This window comes from Paroedura picta, chromosome 15, assembly GCF_049243985.1.
Source record: "Paroedura picta isolate Pp20150507F chromosome 15, Ppicta_v3.0, whole genome shotgun sequence".
Lineage (NCBI taxonomy): Eukaryota > Metazoa > Chordata > Lepidosauria > Squamata > Gekkonidae > Paroedura > Paroedura picta.
The window spans coordinates 12,858,659-12,877,838 of record NC_135383.1 but is presented as its reverse complement, the minus strand read 5'-3'; the positions used below and the strand labels follow the sequence as shown (position 1 = coordinate 12,877,838).

General features: G+C 47.7%; 1 protein-coding gene across 11 annotated transcripts in view; it reads left to right on the top strand.

Annotated features, from left to right (window-relative positions):
* Positions 1-19,180, top strand: part of CUX1 (cut like homeobox 1) — a 282,235-nt gene that overhangs the window by 184,768 nt on the left and 78,287 nt on the right. For 5 of the 11 annotated variants that reach the window (XM_077311535.1, XM_077311543.1, XM_077311538.1 and 2 more), the window contains exons 11-16: positions 656-844; positions 3,652-3,710; positions 6,316-6,364; positions 8,082-8,181; positions 9,405-10,076; positions 18,032-18,097. In XM_077311535.1, the coding sequence (XP_077167650.1) occupies positions 656-844; positions 3,652-3,710; positions 6,316-6,364; positions 8,082-8,181; positions 9,405-10,076; positions 18,032-18,097 (1,135 nt within the window). The remainder of the gene's footprint in view (positions 1-655; positions 845-3,651; positions 3,711-6,315; positions 6,365-8,081; positions 8,182-9,404; positions 10,077-18,031; positions 18,098-19,180) is intronic. The other 6 variants (XM_077311542.1, XM_077311536.1, XM_077311540.1 and 3 more) reach the window with 4 other exon arrangements.

The window sequence follows — 19,180 nt, the reverse complement described above, 5'->3', positions numbered from 1 at the left end:
ACAATATATTAAAATAATCCATGCTAAAAATCAGTATAAATTTTATTAAGTATTAAAACATTGTTAAAGATGTCTACCTCCAGCTTCATTTCAGAAAGATTTGGGGTATTCCAATTATTTCGGGGGAGTCAATTTTCCTTCTTTTAGCAGTGAGGCCCACTCTTCTTGATGTTGTGCCTGGTGTTTTGTCTGATGTTCTCTGTGGCCTCAACGGTAGGCCTGGTGGAATAGCTCTGCATTGGGTTCCACCATGCTGGGGTCAAGGCCAGTCTCACCTCTTTTGGGCTGGGGATCCTAAGCTTGTTTTGGTCAACTGACCTCAGTGCTCTTTTGCAGGGGGGGGGGGAGATATTCATTCCTAGTCTTTTTTGAGGAAGCTGATAGATCTTTTCTCCCCTCTGTGACTTCTGGTCCACCATAATATGATGTCATCAAGACTGGACATACTGCACACTGGCAATCATATGGGTACTATACGAGGATACCATGAAATTATTCCCCCGAGTTAATTTGTGTTCAATTCATTGCTTTTTTTTTAACCTTTTACCCTTAGTCTTAATTTTGAAATCTGTCATAGGCAATCTAAGATATTTTCTTGGGCCCAGCGTGTGACTTCCCTCTCTCTTTCTCTCTCTCTGTCCCTGTTTTCCGCAAGGAGCAGGCCATCGAGGTGCTGTCGAGATCCAGCTTGGAGGTCGAACTGGCCGCGAAAGAGCGCGAAATTGCTCAGCTCGTCGAAGACGTGCAGAGACTGCAAGGCAGCCTCACCAAGCTCCGGGAAAACTCCACCAGCCAGATATCCCAGCTGGAGCAGCAGCTGACTGTGAAGAACAGCACGCTCAAAGTAAGGGCCTTGGTGGCACCACTTGCTCTGGATGCCCTGTTTCTTTTGCTCTAGGTGGGACCCTGAACTGGATAGCGCACTCACTTCCTAATAAGGGATCACAGAGCAATACGAACATGCCCCACCTTGCTTGCAGGTTCAGTGCTGGGCATCTCTCAGGTAGCAGGCACTGGGAAAGACCTTTCTCTGCCTGAGATCCAGGAGAGCACATCTTAGTAGACATTGTTGTGCTGAAGGGATCAGTGACCGGATTCATTATACGGTAAGACTCAGTACAAGGCCTAGTGAACTTCCTGGTTGGGTGTTCAGCATACTGTAATGCCTGAAGCATGACATCCAAATGGAAAGGCCCTTGGTACAAAGGAAAACAGAATTTTAAAAAGGCAAGGGGGAATCCGCAAGGACCTTCCTCCTTTCGCACTATTTCCTCTTTCCCTTGCCCAAAAGCCATCCGTAGTCACTCCTTCTAGGGTTATCAACTAGGGGTCTCCTGGAATCACAACAGGTCTCCCAACTACAGAAATCGGTTCCCCTCAGATAGGGAGCCAGATCTGGGTCACATAGACCCTTTTCTGAAACTCTGACCACTACACCACACTGGCTTTCCTAGGGCGGTGGCTGTTGACCAAGCAGCCAGGCCTAGTTCAAGTCATGCAACAAGGATGGTTTCAAGTCGCCCACAAGTTGCTTCCAGGCCTAGTGTTGCCAATCTCCAGGTGAGACGTAGTAATACCCCAGACATGTAACTGAACTCCATATGACAGAGATCTGTCCCCGCTGATAACTGTTTTGGGAGGTGGACTCCATGGCCTTATTGACTGCTAAGGCCTCTGCCCTTTTGAGGCTCTACCAAAGAATCTCCAAGGATTTCCCAGCCTGGGAGCCCTAGCTAGGCTCAGCCCCAATGAATCATGTCAACCCATGCTGCCCTCCCTCCAATGGCCATTGATGGCCCAGGAAGGGGTGGGAAGGGGAGGGGCCCAGGTGGGCGTGTCCGCAGCTCTGCTTCCCATCCACATTCAGCACGATCACGCCACTACTAGGGTTTCTCAATGCCTAAAAATGTTTCTGGAGTTTCTCGACAGTATAAAAGTCAAGAAAGCCTAGTCTCTACTGTCCCTTCTGGGAGTAGCCTCCATTTGAAAGGGGGTAGGGGGAGTAGAAAACACACCACCCGACCTGTATTTGGTTGTGCATGTTAAGTTCTTGTATCACCAAAACAGGCATGGTGCTTAGCCAGCGCACAAGGAGGTATGTTGATCATTTCAGGGGGAAGAGGTTATATGCGAAAGGAAATGTGCTGTTCTTGCAGGCAGGCAAATAGAAAAGGTTACATAACTTTTTAAAGTAGGCTTGGAAGGCAGTTCCTAGGAGTGGCAGCACTTTGGTGCTTAGTTTCTCTTTCTTATTTAAGATTGTGTGTGTGTGTGTGTGTGTGTGTGTAGCATTGCATAGTGACTTCTTAGCGAGGTAACTTTGCAGAAGCCGCTGTACAGGAGTCTCCCTCCCCTCCCCTCCCCTCCCCACGCACACATGCACACACTCCGCTGCTGTTAGTGCATTATTTGCAAGCTCCCGGAGGGTATATTTTTAGACCTTGTGCGCCATTAGAGACATGCCTTTTATTTTGTCTGAAAACGAACCGAGTCGATATTTAGAGCCAGATATTAGTTCCTCCAGATTGTCGCACAGCTTGAACCTTTTGTTCCGCTTTGCGTTTTACTGGCTTCTTTCAGACAATTAATATGCTAATCTCTCCTCCACAACTGTTGCCGTCCTCGGAGGAAGGGGAAGGGGAGGGGGCACGCGCACACAAAAATGCCTAAATGGCCTCTTTGCATGAAGTTAGGAGCTTTCCATTTGTCAGGGTCATTTGCTGAGAAAGGTCTCTCGGTAGCTTCCAGGCTCGTCTCTTTGCTAGGTAGGCCAGGTGTTGGGTTTTTTTTTAAGCACGCAAAATGGTTCAGAGGAGCTAAGAAAAGGGAAATGGTCGTGGTCAGTTCTTCCACGTCTTCTTCCACATCTGGAAGAAGTTCCTGACAGTTAGAGCAGTTCCTCAGTGGAACAGGCTTCCTTGGGAGGTGGTGGGTTCTCCTTCTTTGGAAGTTCTAAGCAAAGGCTAGATAACCATCTGACAGAACTGCTGATTCTGTGAATTTAGGCAGATTGTAAGTGGGTGGACAGAAGGGATCATGTCAGTACTTGGCTCTGGTGGCCCTTTCTTTTACGCCCGGAGAAATGCCTATTGCTGCTTTAGGGTCGTTAGGCTAATTTCCTTCAGGCCAGACCGGCCAGGGGTTCTGGCTTTTGGGTGGGTGGGGGGGTCATCATCTAGGCATGGAATTCATGTGGTAGGCAGGTAGTTGTGAATTTCCCGCATTCTGCAGAGGGTTGAACTAGATGCCCTGGAGGTCTCTTTCAACTCTGTGATTCTATGAAGAGAATGGAGCATTCTGGGATTCCTGTGCCCTGCAGATGGCAGGGCCACACACTGAAGTTCTCATGGCTGCTGCTCACATGGGGAGGCTGTTGTTTCCCTCCCCAGGAGTTCTGACAAACCAACTTTTCCTGGAGATTTGAGACATGGTAGCAAAAGCTCACCAATTTATTCTTTCCTTGGATTTTTCAAGGCCCATCCTACAAGCAGGGAAGGTACAGATTCAGATATACGGCTACAGGTGGTATCCTGTTGTTCCTATATCGTGGAGAACGTTGGTCCAGAAATGTTGAGATCAGACAGCACTTGAAGGCCAGATTATGGAGTATTCACTGGTCAAAATAATGGTTTATCTCTTCTTTCTTTTAAGCAACTGGAAGAAAAACTGAAGGGGCAAGCTGATTACGATGAGGTGAAGAAAGAATTGAAGTAAGTTTTTGCATATTATTTGAGCTGGGCAGTGTGGGTTCTGATGATTTCCATCTAGGAACCCATAAATATATAAATACAGGAAAAGGAGAGAAGGGTCAAGACGAAACAAAAAGTCTTCCACCACTGGCAGAGTACAGTGATAGAAGGGGACGTTAAATCTCCTTGGGAAGGGAGTTCCATCCTTTTAGCGCCATGGCCAAGAAGATCCTTTCCTGACCAGGCAAGTCCTTTCCTGGTCATGTCTTGCCAATCAGGGATCACAGAATGACGATGGCAATATAATGCTACTCCAGCCTTTAGACTGGCTATATCATGATACCACCAAGGCCTTAGTCATGTGGCTGGGACCACCCTAACAGGAATGACCTGCTGAGTAGCGTATTGTCACAATGCAATATAGAGACGATTGTATTTGTCAACAAGAGAATGCCAATAAGTCCTTGGAGAAGGGACTTTTGAGAGGGCACTGCCGCAAAGAAACAAGTGTGTCTAAAAGATTACATATGGCTCTTTTAAAAGAATCTGCGAGTTAAGATACGTTGGAGGGGTGGGTGAATGAGAACAGCGATAGGAGCATGAAAGGACTTCATGACCTGAGGCTAGCCCTATTCCGTCAGATCTCGGAAGCTCAGCTGGGTCAGCACTGGTTTGTATTTGGATGGGAGACTGCTAAGGAAGTCCCAGGGCCGCTATGCAGGGGAAGGCAATGGCATAAGCCGGTGCAACTTGATAGCCTTTCACATACATTCTCTCTCACACGCACAGAGAACTACTTAGAGGAGCTTTAGAGAAGGGGAAATGAATAGCTGCCGGTAATCCAAGTGTAAACCATGCCCCAATTAACGCCAGTAGACTAGAACAATGATGCAGGATGCTCCTGTGTATATTTATTTATTTGGTGACCTCGTGTACGTCACTTCCTGAGAAAGAGCTTGCAGCAAGCAACGGTAGGGCTGTACAAAATGCATGGATAATGGATCCGCTGTGCTATTAAAGTGTATGATTTCCGTTACGCAAACTGGCTTTCTTGTATTGGCTCTTCTTTGGTCTCTTGATCCGGGTTTTGACATCCTTTGGCTATTTCATTGTCTAAAGCGGCCAATCCCTGGCCTAGAACACCCTTCAGGCTCCTCCTGGGACATTCCGGGATCCCACATAAGGCAGGATGGATGCAGAGTTGTTCGGGAGGGTTTCAATGGGGTCTTGCTGGATTTTATGTTGTTACCCGTCACGAGCTGCTTGCAGGAGTAGCGGGCTATACATTTAAGAGTAATTTTTTAAAGAAAAGAGTGGTTGAGAATCCAGCAACGAACCCTGCCAGCCTAGCCACGAGGGTTATTAGACTCTCCCAGAAGCTCTGTTGGAAGGAGTCACTCTGGTCAAGCCAGTTGGCTTTCATTTGCAGAGTCCTTTAACCAAGGCCCATTCCGCACATGTTGGATAATGCACTTTCAGTGCACTTTTGAAGTAGATTATCCTGTTCCGCACCAGAACTTTTTTGCACTGGGATTCCATGGCAAAAGCACACTGAAAATGCATTTTCCGACGTGTGCATAATGGATCCAGGATGGGGGAACAAATTGCAAAAATTGCATCTTTAAAATGTACCATATATATTTGCATATAAGCTGACCTGCATATAAGGCGAGGCACCTAATTCTACCACAAAATCTGGGCAAACTTATTGACTCACATGGGAAATGCTCCATCGTCACAGGCTCTCCCATCCAGCGTTGCCATTCCTTTTGCCATTTAAGGCAAAAGGAAAAAAAGATCAGGGTCCCTCAGTCAAGCTGTTGAAGTCCTACAAGCTGCCAGAGCAAGCCCAGCTTGCAGTACACATTTGCAAAAGGCAATGCAACGATTGGCCGGCTGGAGCAGGCTTTTATTTCAATTACCGTATAAGCCGAGGAGGGCTTTTTCAGTGTGAAAAAAAGGTGCTGAAAAACTAGGCTTATACGCGAGTATATAGGGTATTTGCAGTTTCTCCAGATGCTTCATAACACTTAAGAAATATTAAGCAATTCTTTGGCCCTGTCACCGGAAAGCAGAAGACGATTAAAATGAGAAATAGCTACTGCACCTTTTAATGGTTTGTTTTTTTAAAAAATCTGCAGCATGCATCAGATCGCACAGATAATTTGAGCACATTTTCCTTGATGTGCTCGTTGATCTACTTCACCTGTATTTATATTTCATTTTTCAAGGCAGCGTTCTAATTTTTCGTTGTTGTTGTTGTGCTTTGTTAAGACTCTTTCTTTGCCTCCTTACCCTTCAAGCGTCGCACATGCATTTATATTGTTTCTGACAGTCCAAAATGTTATATCCTTATTAACCTTTAAATTTATGCTCCAAATGAGCCTGGTGGGACCTGCGCGCTCAGTGATTTAGAGGGACGCTTGCGAAAATATTCCCGTCTGCTAACTAGCGCGAATAGTTATTCTATATTCATTATCAGATTATATCGCTGCAAAGAAAAGTTGTTAAAGTTAGCACTTAGGGTGTTCCTGGAGAGCCGAAAATTACAATGTTAATGCTCATTAGCGAGGCTGTTATGGAAGGGACACGGCGGAAAATAACTCTTCCTCTTTCCACTCCGCAGCATCTTGAAGTCCATGGAGTTTGCATCGTCTGACAGCTCCAGCGCCCAGGTAACGGATATCCCGTGGATTTGGGGGCGGAGCCCGGGGAGGTTTTAAGCGCATTTGGGACCAGCACAACTGGTGTTGTCATATAACTTTTCATCTCCGTCAGTAGCCCACTGGCATTAGGATTTAAAGCGCTGGCCTTTGGAAGCTGCAGCAGTGTGGAAACATAGAGTTCTTGCGGCTTTCTGGGATCAAGGGACCAAGCCCTATGAAGATAGGTTGAGTGACTTGGGAATGTTCAGCCTGGAGAAAAGGAGGTTGAGAGGGGACATGATAGCCCTCTTTAAGTATTTGAAAGGTTGTCACTTGGAGGAGGGCAGCTGTTCCCATTGGCTGCAGAGGAAAGGACGTGCGGTAATGGGTTTAAACTACAAGTACAACGATATAGGCTAGATATCAGGGAAAAAAATTTCACAGTCAGAGTAGTTCAGCAGTGGAATAGGCTGCCTAAGGAGGTGGTGAGCTCCCCCTCACTGGCAGTCTTCAAGCAAAGGTTGGAAAATTATCAGGACTTTGTGGTTAGATCAAAGACTCCTTAAACCAAAAACAACTTCCATTTTGGCACTCTCCCTGTTCATATATTGCATTGAATGCACACACACGTGTGATCTACATCTTTGTAGGAAAGAGCCAACATGTGTTCATCTGACCAATGAAACTGGAGACCTAGTACCCGGATAAATATGTGGCTTCAATCACACATGCACTGTACGTGCACTGAATGTAACATGAAAATTATTCAACGTGTCTACAGAAAAATCAGGTGCACACCGATTGTTCATGTGTTCACTATGTGAACCAGGCTTCTGCGCATTAGGGGGCAAGAAGGATGGGACGCACAGGCCCAAAGATTTCAGGCTTGTTCACATTGGAACACATGAAGCTGCCTTAAAATGAATCAGACCATTGGTCTGTCATCCTCAATGCACCTACTTGGAGCAGTAACAGCTCTCCAGGGTCCGAATCTGAGTTCTTTTACATCACCTTCTGCCTGGTCCTTTTAACTGGAGATGTCAAGGATTGAACCTGGGGGCCCTCTGCTTCACAAATTGTGATTTGATTGACATCTAAATGCAGCAGCTGGATTTTTCCTTGTATCTCCAATCGAACTGGTAAAAAGAAATCCTAAACTTCAAGCCATCTTCGCCGTGCCATTGAGCTCGATAAAACAAAGAAGGTTTAGGTGGGGGAATTAGGAACATCCGGCCTTTACAGCATATTAATCTCGCATCGGGTCAAAGGTTGCAAATTGGATTCCGGCATCTTTAGCCCAAACCTGGAGCCACATTTCCGTACCCGAGACACGTTATTTCCCGTCGGTTTCGATGATTGAGAGCCGCGGGTAGGGAAAAGGAAAGGGTTCAGCTTTCACGGTTGATTGAATTTGTCTGTTCCTCCTGTAGCGCAGAAACAGTGTTTCGAGGTAGATATTCCAAGATAAGCACTGTGTCGGAAGACAAACAGGTGTTTAAAAAAAAGAAAGATTAATGGAGCACTTAAAGATACAGCTCACAAACCGATAAGTGGTCTGCATCAAAAGCCACAGCAATTGGGTGCCACGGACCGGAATTCTTGCGACATTCTCGCTGGCACGCAGATGACACATTCTAGAGTTCCAGCCCCAGCCCCTCGCGGAATTTGTCCCCCGCTCGCTCAGCGACTCTTCCCAACGTCTCGCAGGCACCCCCCGGACTGACTTCTTGTTCTGCTTCCCCCATAGGATGCCGCATCCAAGCCCCTGGAAGTCCTGCTTCTGGAGAAGAACCGTCTGCTGCAGTCTGAGAACGCCACGCTGCGGATCACGAACAGTGACCTGAGCGGTAAGTGGACGAGATCGGATTGAGGGGGATGGAGCTGCGATGCTTTGTTGCTTGGGGAGAAGGAAAGGGGATCAGGGCCCCGGTGTGTGCCCAGGATAGCGAGCCTCTTGAATCGCATTTGATGCTCTCCCTGCGGCTTCTCTCCCGGCCTCCCATTCCACGAGAGATTACGTGAGACCTGAAAGGCGTTTGCAAAGATTTAGGAGGTTGGAGGACTTTCTGGATTTTCTGAAGATTGCCTTTTTTTTTTTCCTTTTTTAATCTGTCTTCCGGTGCTCTAGGACACTGGGCAATAGGGCTGATGTCTTGGTTTTTTTTTTTTCTTTTCCCCATCCCACATAAAACAGATTTAAAGTGAATATCCAAATTAGGTGTGTTTCTCAAATACGTGGCCTGTTTGCCAGGACAAAGCCCTTCTTTCCAGTGGTGCGTTTGGGGTTCCGTTGGTTTTCTTACATTTCCTCTCCCCCCCATGTATATCTTTCCTAAGGGGGCGGGGTCAATAGACTGGAACTTGCGGTTGAATCGGTGATTTTTTGTGCTTTTTTTAAAATAATGGTTTCCACAACAGTTGGCAAATGTGTAAATAGGCATCTAGGTGTTTATTGCGTTCCAAAATAGCCTCTTAGCTATTCCATGGCATCTGCCCTGCTGACAGTCTCTGTAAACAAGCGAGTTTGATTCCAGTGTTATCAAATGTTTGCTGCATTTGGGTTCATCCGAGGTCTATTTGTGTGTGTGTGTGTGTGTGTGTGTGTGTGTGTGTGTGTGTTATCTGGGGAGCGGTGGGGGGAGGAAGTCAAGCGGGCACAATGCAAAGAGATTTTTTTTTCCCTTTTGTCAATGAAGTTTACAACGATAAAATTGTATAACTGCACTTCATGTCATTGTAATATTGTTTAAATGTTTGAAAAGGGGGGATTCTCCAGGCTGCAACATACAAGAAAGGTGCAAACATGAAATGCATGTTATTTGTCTTGGGGGCCTTGTTTGGCTTGACGAAAAATTTAAAAAAGACACAAAAAATTAACGACCCAAACCACCTTCTTCATTGGCCCTAAAACACATCAAAAAAAAAAAAAAACGACAAAGGCAAAAAGCAAAAAAAAAAAGCAACTTCCTCTATTTTTTCCCTTTTGTGGGGCAAACACTGCATTTTGGTCTTGGTCTTTTTTTTCCCTTTTTAATCCCCCATAATGCATTATGTTTGACCTTCCTTGTAGGGTCAGCCAGGAGAAAAGGGAAAGACCAGCCTGAGAGTCAGCGTCCTGCAACTTTGCCAGCCTCCCCTCCTTCTCAGTTGCCCCGCAACACAGGGGAGCAGGTTTCCAATACTAATGGTACTCACCAGTTCTCACCAACGGGTTTAAGTCAAGACTTTTTCAGCTCGTCCTTGGCAAGCTCCGGCTTACCCCTGGCTTCTACGGGAAAATTTGCACTAAACTCTCTCCTCCAGCGCCAGCTTATGCAGTCCTTCTACTCCAAGGCAATGCAGGAAGCAGGAAGCACAAGCATGATTTTTTCAGCAGGTCCCTACAGCACAAACTCCATATCTTCCCAAAGTCCTTTGCAACAAAGCCCGGACGTCAACGGCATGGCCCCATCGCCCAGCCAATCGGAAAGCACCGGCAGTGCCTCCGAAGGCGAGGAAATCGACACAGCCGAAATTGCACGTCAGGTCAAAGAGCAGTTGATCAAGCACAATATTGGACAGCGGATATTTGGACATTACGTTTTGGGACTCTCACAAGGCTCCGTGAGCGAGATCCTGGCTCGGCCGAAACCGTGGAATAAGTTGACGGTGCGAGGCAAGGAGCCGTTTCACAAGATGAAGCAGTTTCTCTCGGACGAGCAGAACATCTTGGCGTTGCGCAGCATCCAGGGCAGGCAAAGAGGTGAGTAAGGCGCTGGCCACCAACCTTTCTGTCTTTGTATCTTCTCGGTAGATGGTGGGATTCCATCAGACAGCCTGCCAGGTGGAGCCACCAAAGCCATTTAGATGGTTTCCGCCTTGAGTTAAAGGCAGATTGCACATGGGAAACTCGAAGGTTGCTTTGCCATAAATCATAGGGAAGCAGCAGAGTAGAAGACCACTAAGATGGTGCAAGACATGGGGACAGTCTCATTGAAACAAATGGTCATCTTGACCATTGGCAGAGCCATCTCACTGCATCCCACCTACAATTTGCCTGGCACAGGTTGTCCGTGGGATGTGTGTATGCTTGCTTACCTCTTCTGCTGCCCAACAAAACTGATGCAGCAGAACCTCACAGGGAATTGGGTCCTCTGTTCATGAGTAAGAAGGTTGTTGGACCATCTGCCTTAGGCATCCAAAGGTCTTGAGGTAGCCCCAATTCATTTGGCCGCAACAAAACATTGTTGTTTTTTTTTTAATATATAGACCAGGGGTGGGCAAACTGTGGTCCTCCAGATGTCCATGGACTACAATTCCCATGAGGAGAGCCAACATCAGGAGAGCCACAGTTTGCTCACCCCTGATATAGACCTTTCAAAGGTCTTCGATGTCGCTAGCTATTCTGGGCTGGTGTGAACTGCCCTTTCACTGAACAATCCTCATGGCTCGTGTCCACCATGTGGCCCGCTTTCATTCTAGGATCATTTTGAGGACACAGAACAGTTTCTGCTTCCCCTTCCTCCATCCCTCTCATTAATCCAGTTTGCATCAAAAGGACACAAGTGAGAAGCAGGCCTTTGAAAGCATGCCTTGTTATCAGTCGGAGTGGCCCTTGGGGGTTGCACAGTCCAGACCCCCCCCCCTCCCTCAACGCCCTGTAGCCGAAAGGAGCCATCGAGCTTTATCGCTGTGGCCCCCCTCCCCCAAGGCAGGCTCGTAATTACCCACCCCGCAAATACCGAAAGAAACGGATTACTCTCTTTGCCATATTCAACTCTCGTCTTCTGCTTAAGGGCCAGGCAGATCAATAGAAAGCAAGAACAGCAGGGGTTATATAATGTACTTTGCCGAAGCGTAAAGAAAACCTCCGGAGGTGGAGGGGTGGGAGGGGGGGATGGTTATCCCATTGATCTCCATTAATAGAAGGGCTGGCACACGCACGCAGAGGAGGCCGTGCAGCGTTGAGATGGGGGAGATGGTCCGTGTACGAACCGTTGAAATAAATCACCCCTCTTTGCTAAGCATCCCTTTTGCACACTCCCGTGAGAATCAGGTCCCACTGCCGAGGGGCAGAACAAGTCACTGCAAGAGAGAGAAGCTCGCCACCCCTCTCGCCCCTGTCCCTGGTAACGTCTGGCAGAGCACCATGGGTGCCTCGTGTGAAAAGTTCTTATTTTGGCCCCAAGGACCCCGTGAGCTGGTTCCAGCCAGCCTTTTTGCTCAACCTCACCCACTTCCCTTCCTTATTACAATCCCCATCTCGCATGGCTCCTCCAGCATATGTCCCATGATTCCTAGCATAGTGTGGGTTTTGGTAGCCAAAGAGAACTTTTCGTTTTCGTGAGCAGAAGAGCCGGTTGAGGCCAACCCCTTGGTCTATTTGTAGCACCTGGTTCTTTCTTTGCCCTGTGCTGGCCTCAGACCCATCTCAATATTGCCAGGCAGTGGTTCTCCCAAGATCTCAAGTAGAGAAAAAGGCACTTTCTAAGCAGCAGCTACCAAATTGTTCTTAGCTGGAGATGCCAGGGGTTGAATTTGGGACCCATACCATGAGAGCCATGCGCTCTCCCCATGGAAACAAAGCTGCTCTATACTGAGTCAAGATAAACCATATCCCCCACTGTGGTCTGCCCTGAACTACAAGTAACTCAGGCAGAGAAAAGGGGCTTTCCTGACACCTGCCACTTGAAATCCTTCCCTGGAGATAGTTGGGATTAAGCCCTTGGATTTTCTGCATGCCAGCTGCGTGCTCTGTTTGTAGGCCATGGTCTTGTCTCAATGAGGATGGCTTTCCTAGTGCTCTCCTGTTGTCAAGGAGGTGGTGCAGGTGACCCCCCCCCCCCAGCATCTCTTATGGTCTGTTCCCCACTAAGAACTTCCTTGGGAAGTTATATCAGGCGGAATGTTGTATCCTGTTCTAGGGAAGCAAAACTTTCCCCATCTGTCAAAATCACCTTTTCCCTGTGGTTGCCTTTGCCCTCCTATTTTGTGATCGAAACCCCTTCCCTTGATTTACACTGCACTTGCAGCTTCTTATGGCAGAAGCTAAGCTAAGCCACCTGCCTTGGGTTGGATCTTTCCTCCTTTTGGGGCACCCTCTTTAGCGCTGTCCATCTCACGCTTTGGGTCGTGTGCAAGAACACGGGTGCAGCAGGTTGAATCTGGTGTTGTTTGAGCAAAAAGGAATTTGCTGCTGACTGGCTGCAGTTTGTGGGCAGAGGAAGGAGAAGCGCATGCCAGGGAGGGAGCTTAACCACGATCCGTGCTTGGTCCGGACTAGAATGGAATTTAGAATTGGACCTTACTTTCCAGGCTCTGCACAGAAAAACGGCTGTGGGAATGAAAGCGCTAAATCAGGGGTAGTCAAACTGCGGCCCGCCAGGTGTCCATGGACTACAATTCCCATGAGCCCCTGCCAGCGAATGCGAATGCTGGCAGGGGCTCATGGGGATTGTAGTCCATGGGCATCTGGAGGGCCGCAGTTTGACTATCCCTGCGCTAAATCACCCTGGCTTCTTGTTCAGTTGTAGCCACACTGCCGCCATTCTGGTTGGGGTGGGGCACTCCCCCCGCCCCCACCTCCCTTCTCCATCCCTAACCCTGGTTTGTTCTAAGGGCTAAATTGGAAGCAGGAACTTGGCTCCCCACCAAGGGGGTCTCGGCCTACGGTGGCTGAACCAGCACCGTGGTGCTTTTTTCAGCACCGATGCATTGCGCGGGGTTCCCACCCAATGTGTCACATGCTCCATCAGGGGACAAGGGGGTGATGAATGTTCCCCCCATTGCAGTGTTATCGCCAAACCACTTTCTACTGCAACAACATCTGTATGTTTAATTAGGCGTTGATAGGGATGTTTTAGGATGTTTGGAGCACTGTGTGTGCGTTGTTCTGCTGCGAGTACAACAGTTCCAGGAGCTGAGGTTAGAGAGATTGTGACTTGCCCCGGGTCGCCTGGTAAGATCACAGCAGAGGTCAGGTTTGAACTGAGGACTACACACTGGGTAACTCCCTGCCTAGTCCACCCTCCCTCCTGTTTTTATTCCTTCTAATGTTGTTACCTTGACTCAGAGCTCAAGGCACCATTCCTGGGGGTTCCTGTACAGGCAGCAAGCAGACCGAGACCTGCTGAGTTTCTGCCAAGCAGCCACACCTTCAGAGCATGCTCTGGGACAGCCGTTTGCATGCAGGTGAGAAGGTGAAAGGGTCACCAGCAGGGCAAGGCACTCAACCTCCCCCCTGCTATGACCGGGCATCAAAATCTAGGTGTCTGTTCTTAGCTGTGGCTTGGGGTGTACAAAATACCCAACCCCCCTGGCTCAGTCGCAGTTTTAAGAAGTTTTCTCCTGGGAACTATTGCTGCATATGATGCCTAAGATCAGGGGTAGTCAAACTGCGGCCCTCCAGATGTCCATGGACCACAATTCCCAGAAGCCCCTGCCAGCGAATGCTGGCAGGGGCTTCTGGGAATTGTAGTCCATGGACATCTGGAGGGCCGCAGTTTGACTACCCCTGCCTAAGATGGTTTTAAATTGCAGTTGTATTACCGGCTTCTGTATTTTTTGTCCCCTTTTGATTCAGTAACTTGTTTTGAGATTTCCATCCAAAATCCGTCTTGAAAAACTGAATGACAGGCGCCAAGCACAGAATAAGAGACTGGGGTGCTTTATTGTTCTTTCCACAACTGTTTTTGTTTTCCTTTTTCCGTATGCAACGGCTGGTCCATCTTCTTGTGCAGCCCTACATTGGGACTGCACGTGAACAGGCCAGCCAGGGGACATTTTCTTTCCAGCTCAAATACTCCCAAGAGTGGGAGCTCTGCCTTTTTTCAGCACTGATGCATTGCGCGGGGTTCCCACCCAGTGTGTCACATGCTCCATCAGCAGGTACCCACTTCCTTTTTTGTGGCCACAAGGGCAGGAAGATTTCTAGCGTGCTCCGTTCATTGTAAATGAAAGAAGACTCCTTTTTATCCATCAAGGACTAGTTTTGCACTCCGTCACGAACCAGTTTTGCCCGAGGCAAGCTCCATCGACCGGGCTCTCCATGTTTGTTGTGCTCATGGTCCCTCGTCATGGTGTCCAAGGCACTGTTTAAAAAAATGTGGAACAAAGATGAAGCACAGCAGTGAGCATGAACTCTGCCTTCTGTCTTAAGAAAGGTCCACAGTGACTGTTTATGCACTGGAGGTTACATGCTGGGCTGCAGGCTGGAGTTTTAGTGCATAAATGGTCAGTGTTGGAGCTTGTTCAGCTTACCAGCACTTTACCTCTAAGGGACAATGAGATAGGGCCTCTAAGCTAAAAGCTGCACTGTGGGAGAAGGCTTTGGTCCTCCTTGGTTCCATCTAAGGTGACTGGTTCCATCCAAGGTGATTTTGGTCCTCCTTGGCTTTGGTCCTCCTTGGTTCCATCCAAGGTGACCCAGACCTTGCTTTCTTCCCTTCAACCCCGTTCCTGTCCCCCATCGATCGGATATCTAGATAGCTCCATTCCCTCTGAAAAGAGCTGCTTTGGTTGCTCAACGGGCAAAATCTAGACGCCCATGTTTGCCTTCTCTAGGACTGTCAGACATGGTCCAGTCACACTCAAAACCTCCTGCGAAGATGCATAAGAAATCAAAGTATAAGGAGACGACCAAGTCTGATCATCCTGGTTCCCCTGTGACCCTGTTGCTGCATCTAGCCTCCTTTGACAGTTCCTTTTCTGATGCAAATTATGAGTAACCTGGCATCCCTGTGGGACAGCTGGTAACCTCAGAACTGGGAACCTCCTGAGGGAACCTCCTCAGTATTTTTTTTTTATTGCATCTGTATACCGCCTCCCCAGAGGCTCAGGGCGCGGTTCACATGGAACATGAAAAACAATACATCAAACTCATTTTTGTGTCAAGTAAAATACAGCAATTGTAATTATAACAACAACAACAACAGAAAATAACTATTTAAAAGAACAGCAATCAAACATGTCCATGGTTCAGTTCAGGTACATTGATTCCTGGGAGGGAGGTTCAGGGGCTCTTTGGTGTTACTGGTTCCGGTCGACCTCAACCAAATGCCTGGCGGAAGAGCTCCCTTTGATGGCCCTGTGGAACTTTTAGTTCCATTGCTATATGTCATCATTCTGTTTAAATTGATTGTACGGGCATCACCCCCAATCTTTAGTGGGTCATGACCCAAATGTATGAGTGCCGACTCCACACTGGTTCTGTTCTGGTTTTTGTACCATTGGCCTAAAGAAGAGGTCTCTGTAACATCTCATTAAAGTTCTGAGAGTGCCCAACTAACCCCAGAATCTCCTAACGAAGACCTCAGTCTCTATGGAGAACAAGTGCTAAGATTCTTGATATTGATGTTTCTACTTCAGATAACTGTCCAAAGGACAGAATTTTGACACTCCAGGGATAGTTCCATTTAATATCCTGGAAGGTCTTCTGCCCACACAGTCCTAATCTGGCAGAAAACAGCCTCCATTCAGACCACATCTTGTAAGATTGAAAAATGTATACAGAGTAAAGCAGAACTCCTGTGAGCATCTGGATGCTTTGGGGGGGAAAGTGTTATGCTTTTGCAAATTATCAAGTGATTACGGGGGACCACCAACTTTTCCTCGTGGAGAGTCTTTCCCAGTACCTGGACAAGTTACCTGATGAATCCAAGTCCCTGGCTAAACTTATCCATTCCAAGGCAATTAAACTCTCAAAACAGGAGATTAATGCAGGCAGACATGCCGCTGATGTATTAGCCAGATCGAAGGCCTCTGCCATAACCCTCAGGAGGCGCTCAGGGCTAAACAAGACTGCTATCCTTTCTGCAGTCTTGCTGTAAAGTTGAGGAGCTCCCCATTGAAAGAGGGACTCTTTTTTCATAGTCCATGACTGAGTTACTCTTCACTATGTCGAAGAACCACCAGACAGCCAGATCGATGAGTTCACTTTCCTCAACTATGGCCCAGGGACAGTATTTCTCTCATAGACAGCACAGCTCTGTTACCCCTTTCTACAGGGGTCAGAGAAAGCACCATCAGCCATCATTTGTGTACCCTCAATGCCCTTTCTAAAAAACGGAACCTCACAACTGAGGCCCACTCAACAGAATCTCCAGAGTCATCAGGGCCAACAGCTAGCAAACTTCTGACTACCCACCCCAGTAAGTGTAGATGTTCCAGTTTTAAGGTTGGTCCACTGTTGCACCATGATGTAGCACGGCTATTCTTGATGGCATAGAGCAGGGGTAGTCGAACTGCGGCCCTCCAGATGTCCATGGACTACAATTCCCATGAGCCCCTGCCAGCAAACGCTGGCAGGGGCTCATGGGAATTGTAGTCCATGGACATCTGGAGGGCCGTAGTTTGGCTACCCCTGTCATAGAGGATCCAGCCATAGAGCGTTAGTTCTTCCAAGAGGTCTGGGATATCTTGCTTCAAGCCCATAAACCTTCAACCAGCCTAGTCTGTTTCCAGATGGGTAGTTGCTACCATTCATTCAAACGAAGCAGATGTGGGCAAGACAGTTTTATAGGCTCTGTTCTTGAAAGACTCAACTCACCCCACCAACTATGGTGAGTAGTTCACTAATGACCCCAATGTGGGGCTGCACGAGAAATGTGTGTCTGCATGAGAAGACGGAAGATGAAAACAGAGTGGCACTTACTTGTAATTTGTTTATTAACCACCAACTTGTTCGTTGATGCCTTCCATGCAGACACACATTCCCTCCCTCCTGCCCTGCTATAACCTCTCAGAGGGCCTAATGTGCCATAAAAGGGGACTCACAATGTCTTAGCGGGAACTGAGGGGAAAGGGTATCTGCCGATGGAGCACATGATGCACTGGGTGGAAATCCTACACATGTATCAGATCCAAAAAAAGAGCTTGGTGCCTTCTCTTTGGAGTTTTGGAACTAGAAAGAAAATGTCCCGCAGCCAAACTGAACAAGTGCAGTCCCAGTGTCAATGAACAACAATTACAGGTAAGTTCAACCCTGGGTTTTCGTGTCTGAGTACAGAGCATCAGTATTGAAGTGCGTGCCTAACAGAATAATGTTGAAATCCTGGTTGGTGAGAAATGGAAATCAGCTTTGGAAAGCTGAACTCAGAATTTCCACAAATTGGGTTGTCCCCAGCCGAAAGTGGCTTTTCCTCTATATTACGTGGTAGCAGTTTGGGCAGAGGGGTTATCCCCTGGAATGTTCTTGCTTGTTTGTTTGCTTGCTTTTCTCATTGGTGTGCCTTCATTTGAAAAAGAAGTTGGGGGGGGGGGAATCCATTTTAAGAAAGTCAGAGAGGGTTAACCCATTTAATCCTAAAATCTTACAGCCTCTTGGAGGCACCTTTTGTCTAGAAATCCTATGCTTGCAAACCAGGGCCGGAAAGGCTTGTTCTGTGTTGTCCTCCTTTTGCTTGATAGAATCTCGCGAGGATTATCGGCCCCTCTCTAATTTTTTTATACCTTTCGAGACGTGTATTTATATCTGACTAATCTCCTTCCTTGAGCATAGCTGTAATCTTTATTAACCACCCAGCCTGCCTTGCTTCCTTTCCAAAGGTCCCCAGCCTCCCTGACTGGCCTTGGAAAGTCAGCGCCCTGCCGCTTGATTTTTACCCCCTCCGACTCTCCCCAGCTAGGGCCAGACCCGTTTTGTGTCGTCTCGCGGCCCACGGTTGTCAGAACCATAACCCCCCTGATTGTTTTGTTCTTACCCAACTTGTTTTTCAACAGAGAATCCAGGCCAGAACCTGAACAGGCTATTTCAGGAAGTACCGAAACGAAGAAATGGGTCGGAAGGTACGTCACAGGCAGGTGTTTCTCTTTGCAGTCGATCTCTGGGCAGTGGCGTGTGCTTAGCTTGTGTGTCTTCTGTATTTTATTTCTTATTATTTTAAATCCAGACACGTCAAGGGGTTGCAGTTTGATTCTGGCCTGGAATCTGATGGAAAAACAGACAGCGGACCGGTGCATACGCAATGCCGGCTCCCTGCCAGTGCGGCTTGCTAATCAGGAGCTGGCCTTGGGAAATCACACTCTCCTCTCCCTCTTCTGGCGCACAGGGTCATTCCTCCTGACCCTTGTTTGTGTTGGCCATGGATGCAGCGTTACGTATGCCCAGGTGGTAACTGTGGTTGACACTAACCAGTGTCTTCCAGTGGTTCCAAGACTGGCTGCATTAACAGTAGCGATTTGTGCTGGGAGAGGAGAGAGGCATGCTTTCTTGAGGATGGTTCCTGGTTTGCAAACCGTGGTTTTCAGGGAACTGGTGTTGGGTCTGCACAGGACCAGTAAGTATAAAACAAACGATGGGTTTTTTTAATAGCAAGAGCTCCAGATCTTTCCCCGTCTCTCTCATTCTACTGCTCTACTAACCTGACTCCTTTGAGTGAAAACTTCTGCCTCTCTTAGACAGAATCAGATATTATTTTTCATGAATCTTGATAACACTGTTGGCATGTCAGTCCGGCAATCCCCCTTGGACCCACCCAGCAACTCTTACCAAGTCAGTTCAGCCAAGAGAGAGAGAGTAACAGGCCCGGGGTCACCCCGTGAGTTTCATGGCAGAACAGAGATCTGAACCTGAGTTTTCCTAGCCCGTGCCTGAAATTCTTGTCTACTACCCTGTTCAGCCACTGTTCAGCCACCCTATAGCATTATCACCAAACAAACAAACAAACAAACAATGCATTCAAAATTTTAAAAGTAATTTAGTAACTGGAGTTATATTTAGAGGTTACAGTAAACTGAAGTTTGCTTAGCTTACGCACAAATTCAGCTCTTCCCCTGGGACAGCACATTCCACTAAGGTGGCAGCAGGATCCTGTCCCAATGGCAAGGTCCTTTGCAGTTTCCTAGTATGTGGAAATTACTGCCTGCAGA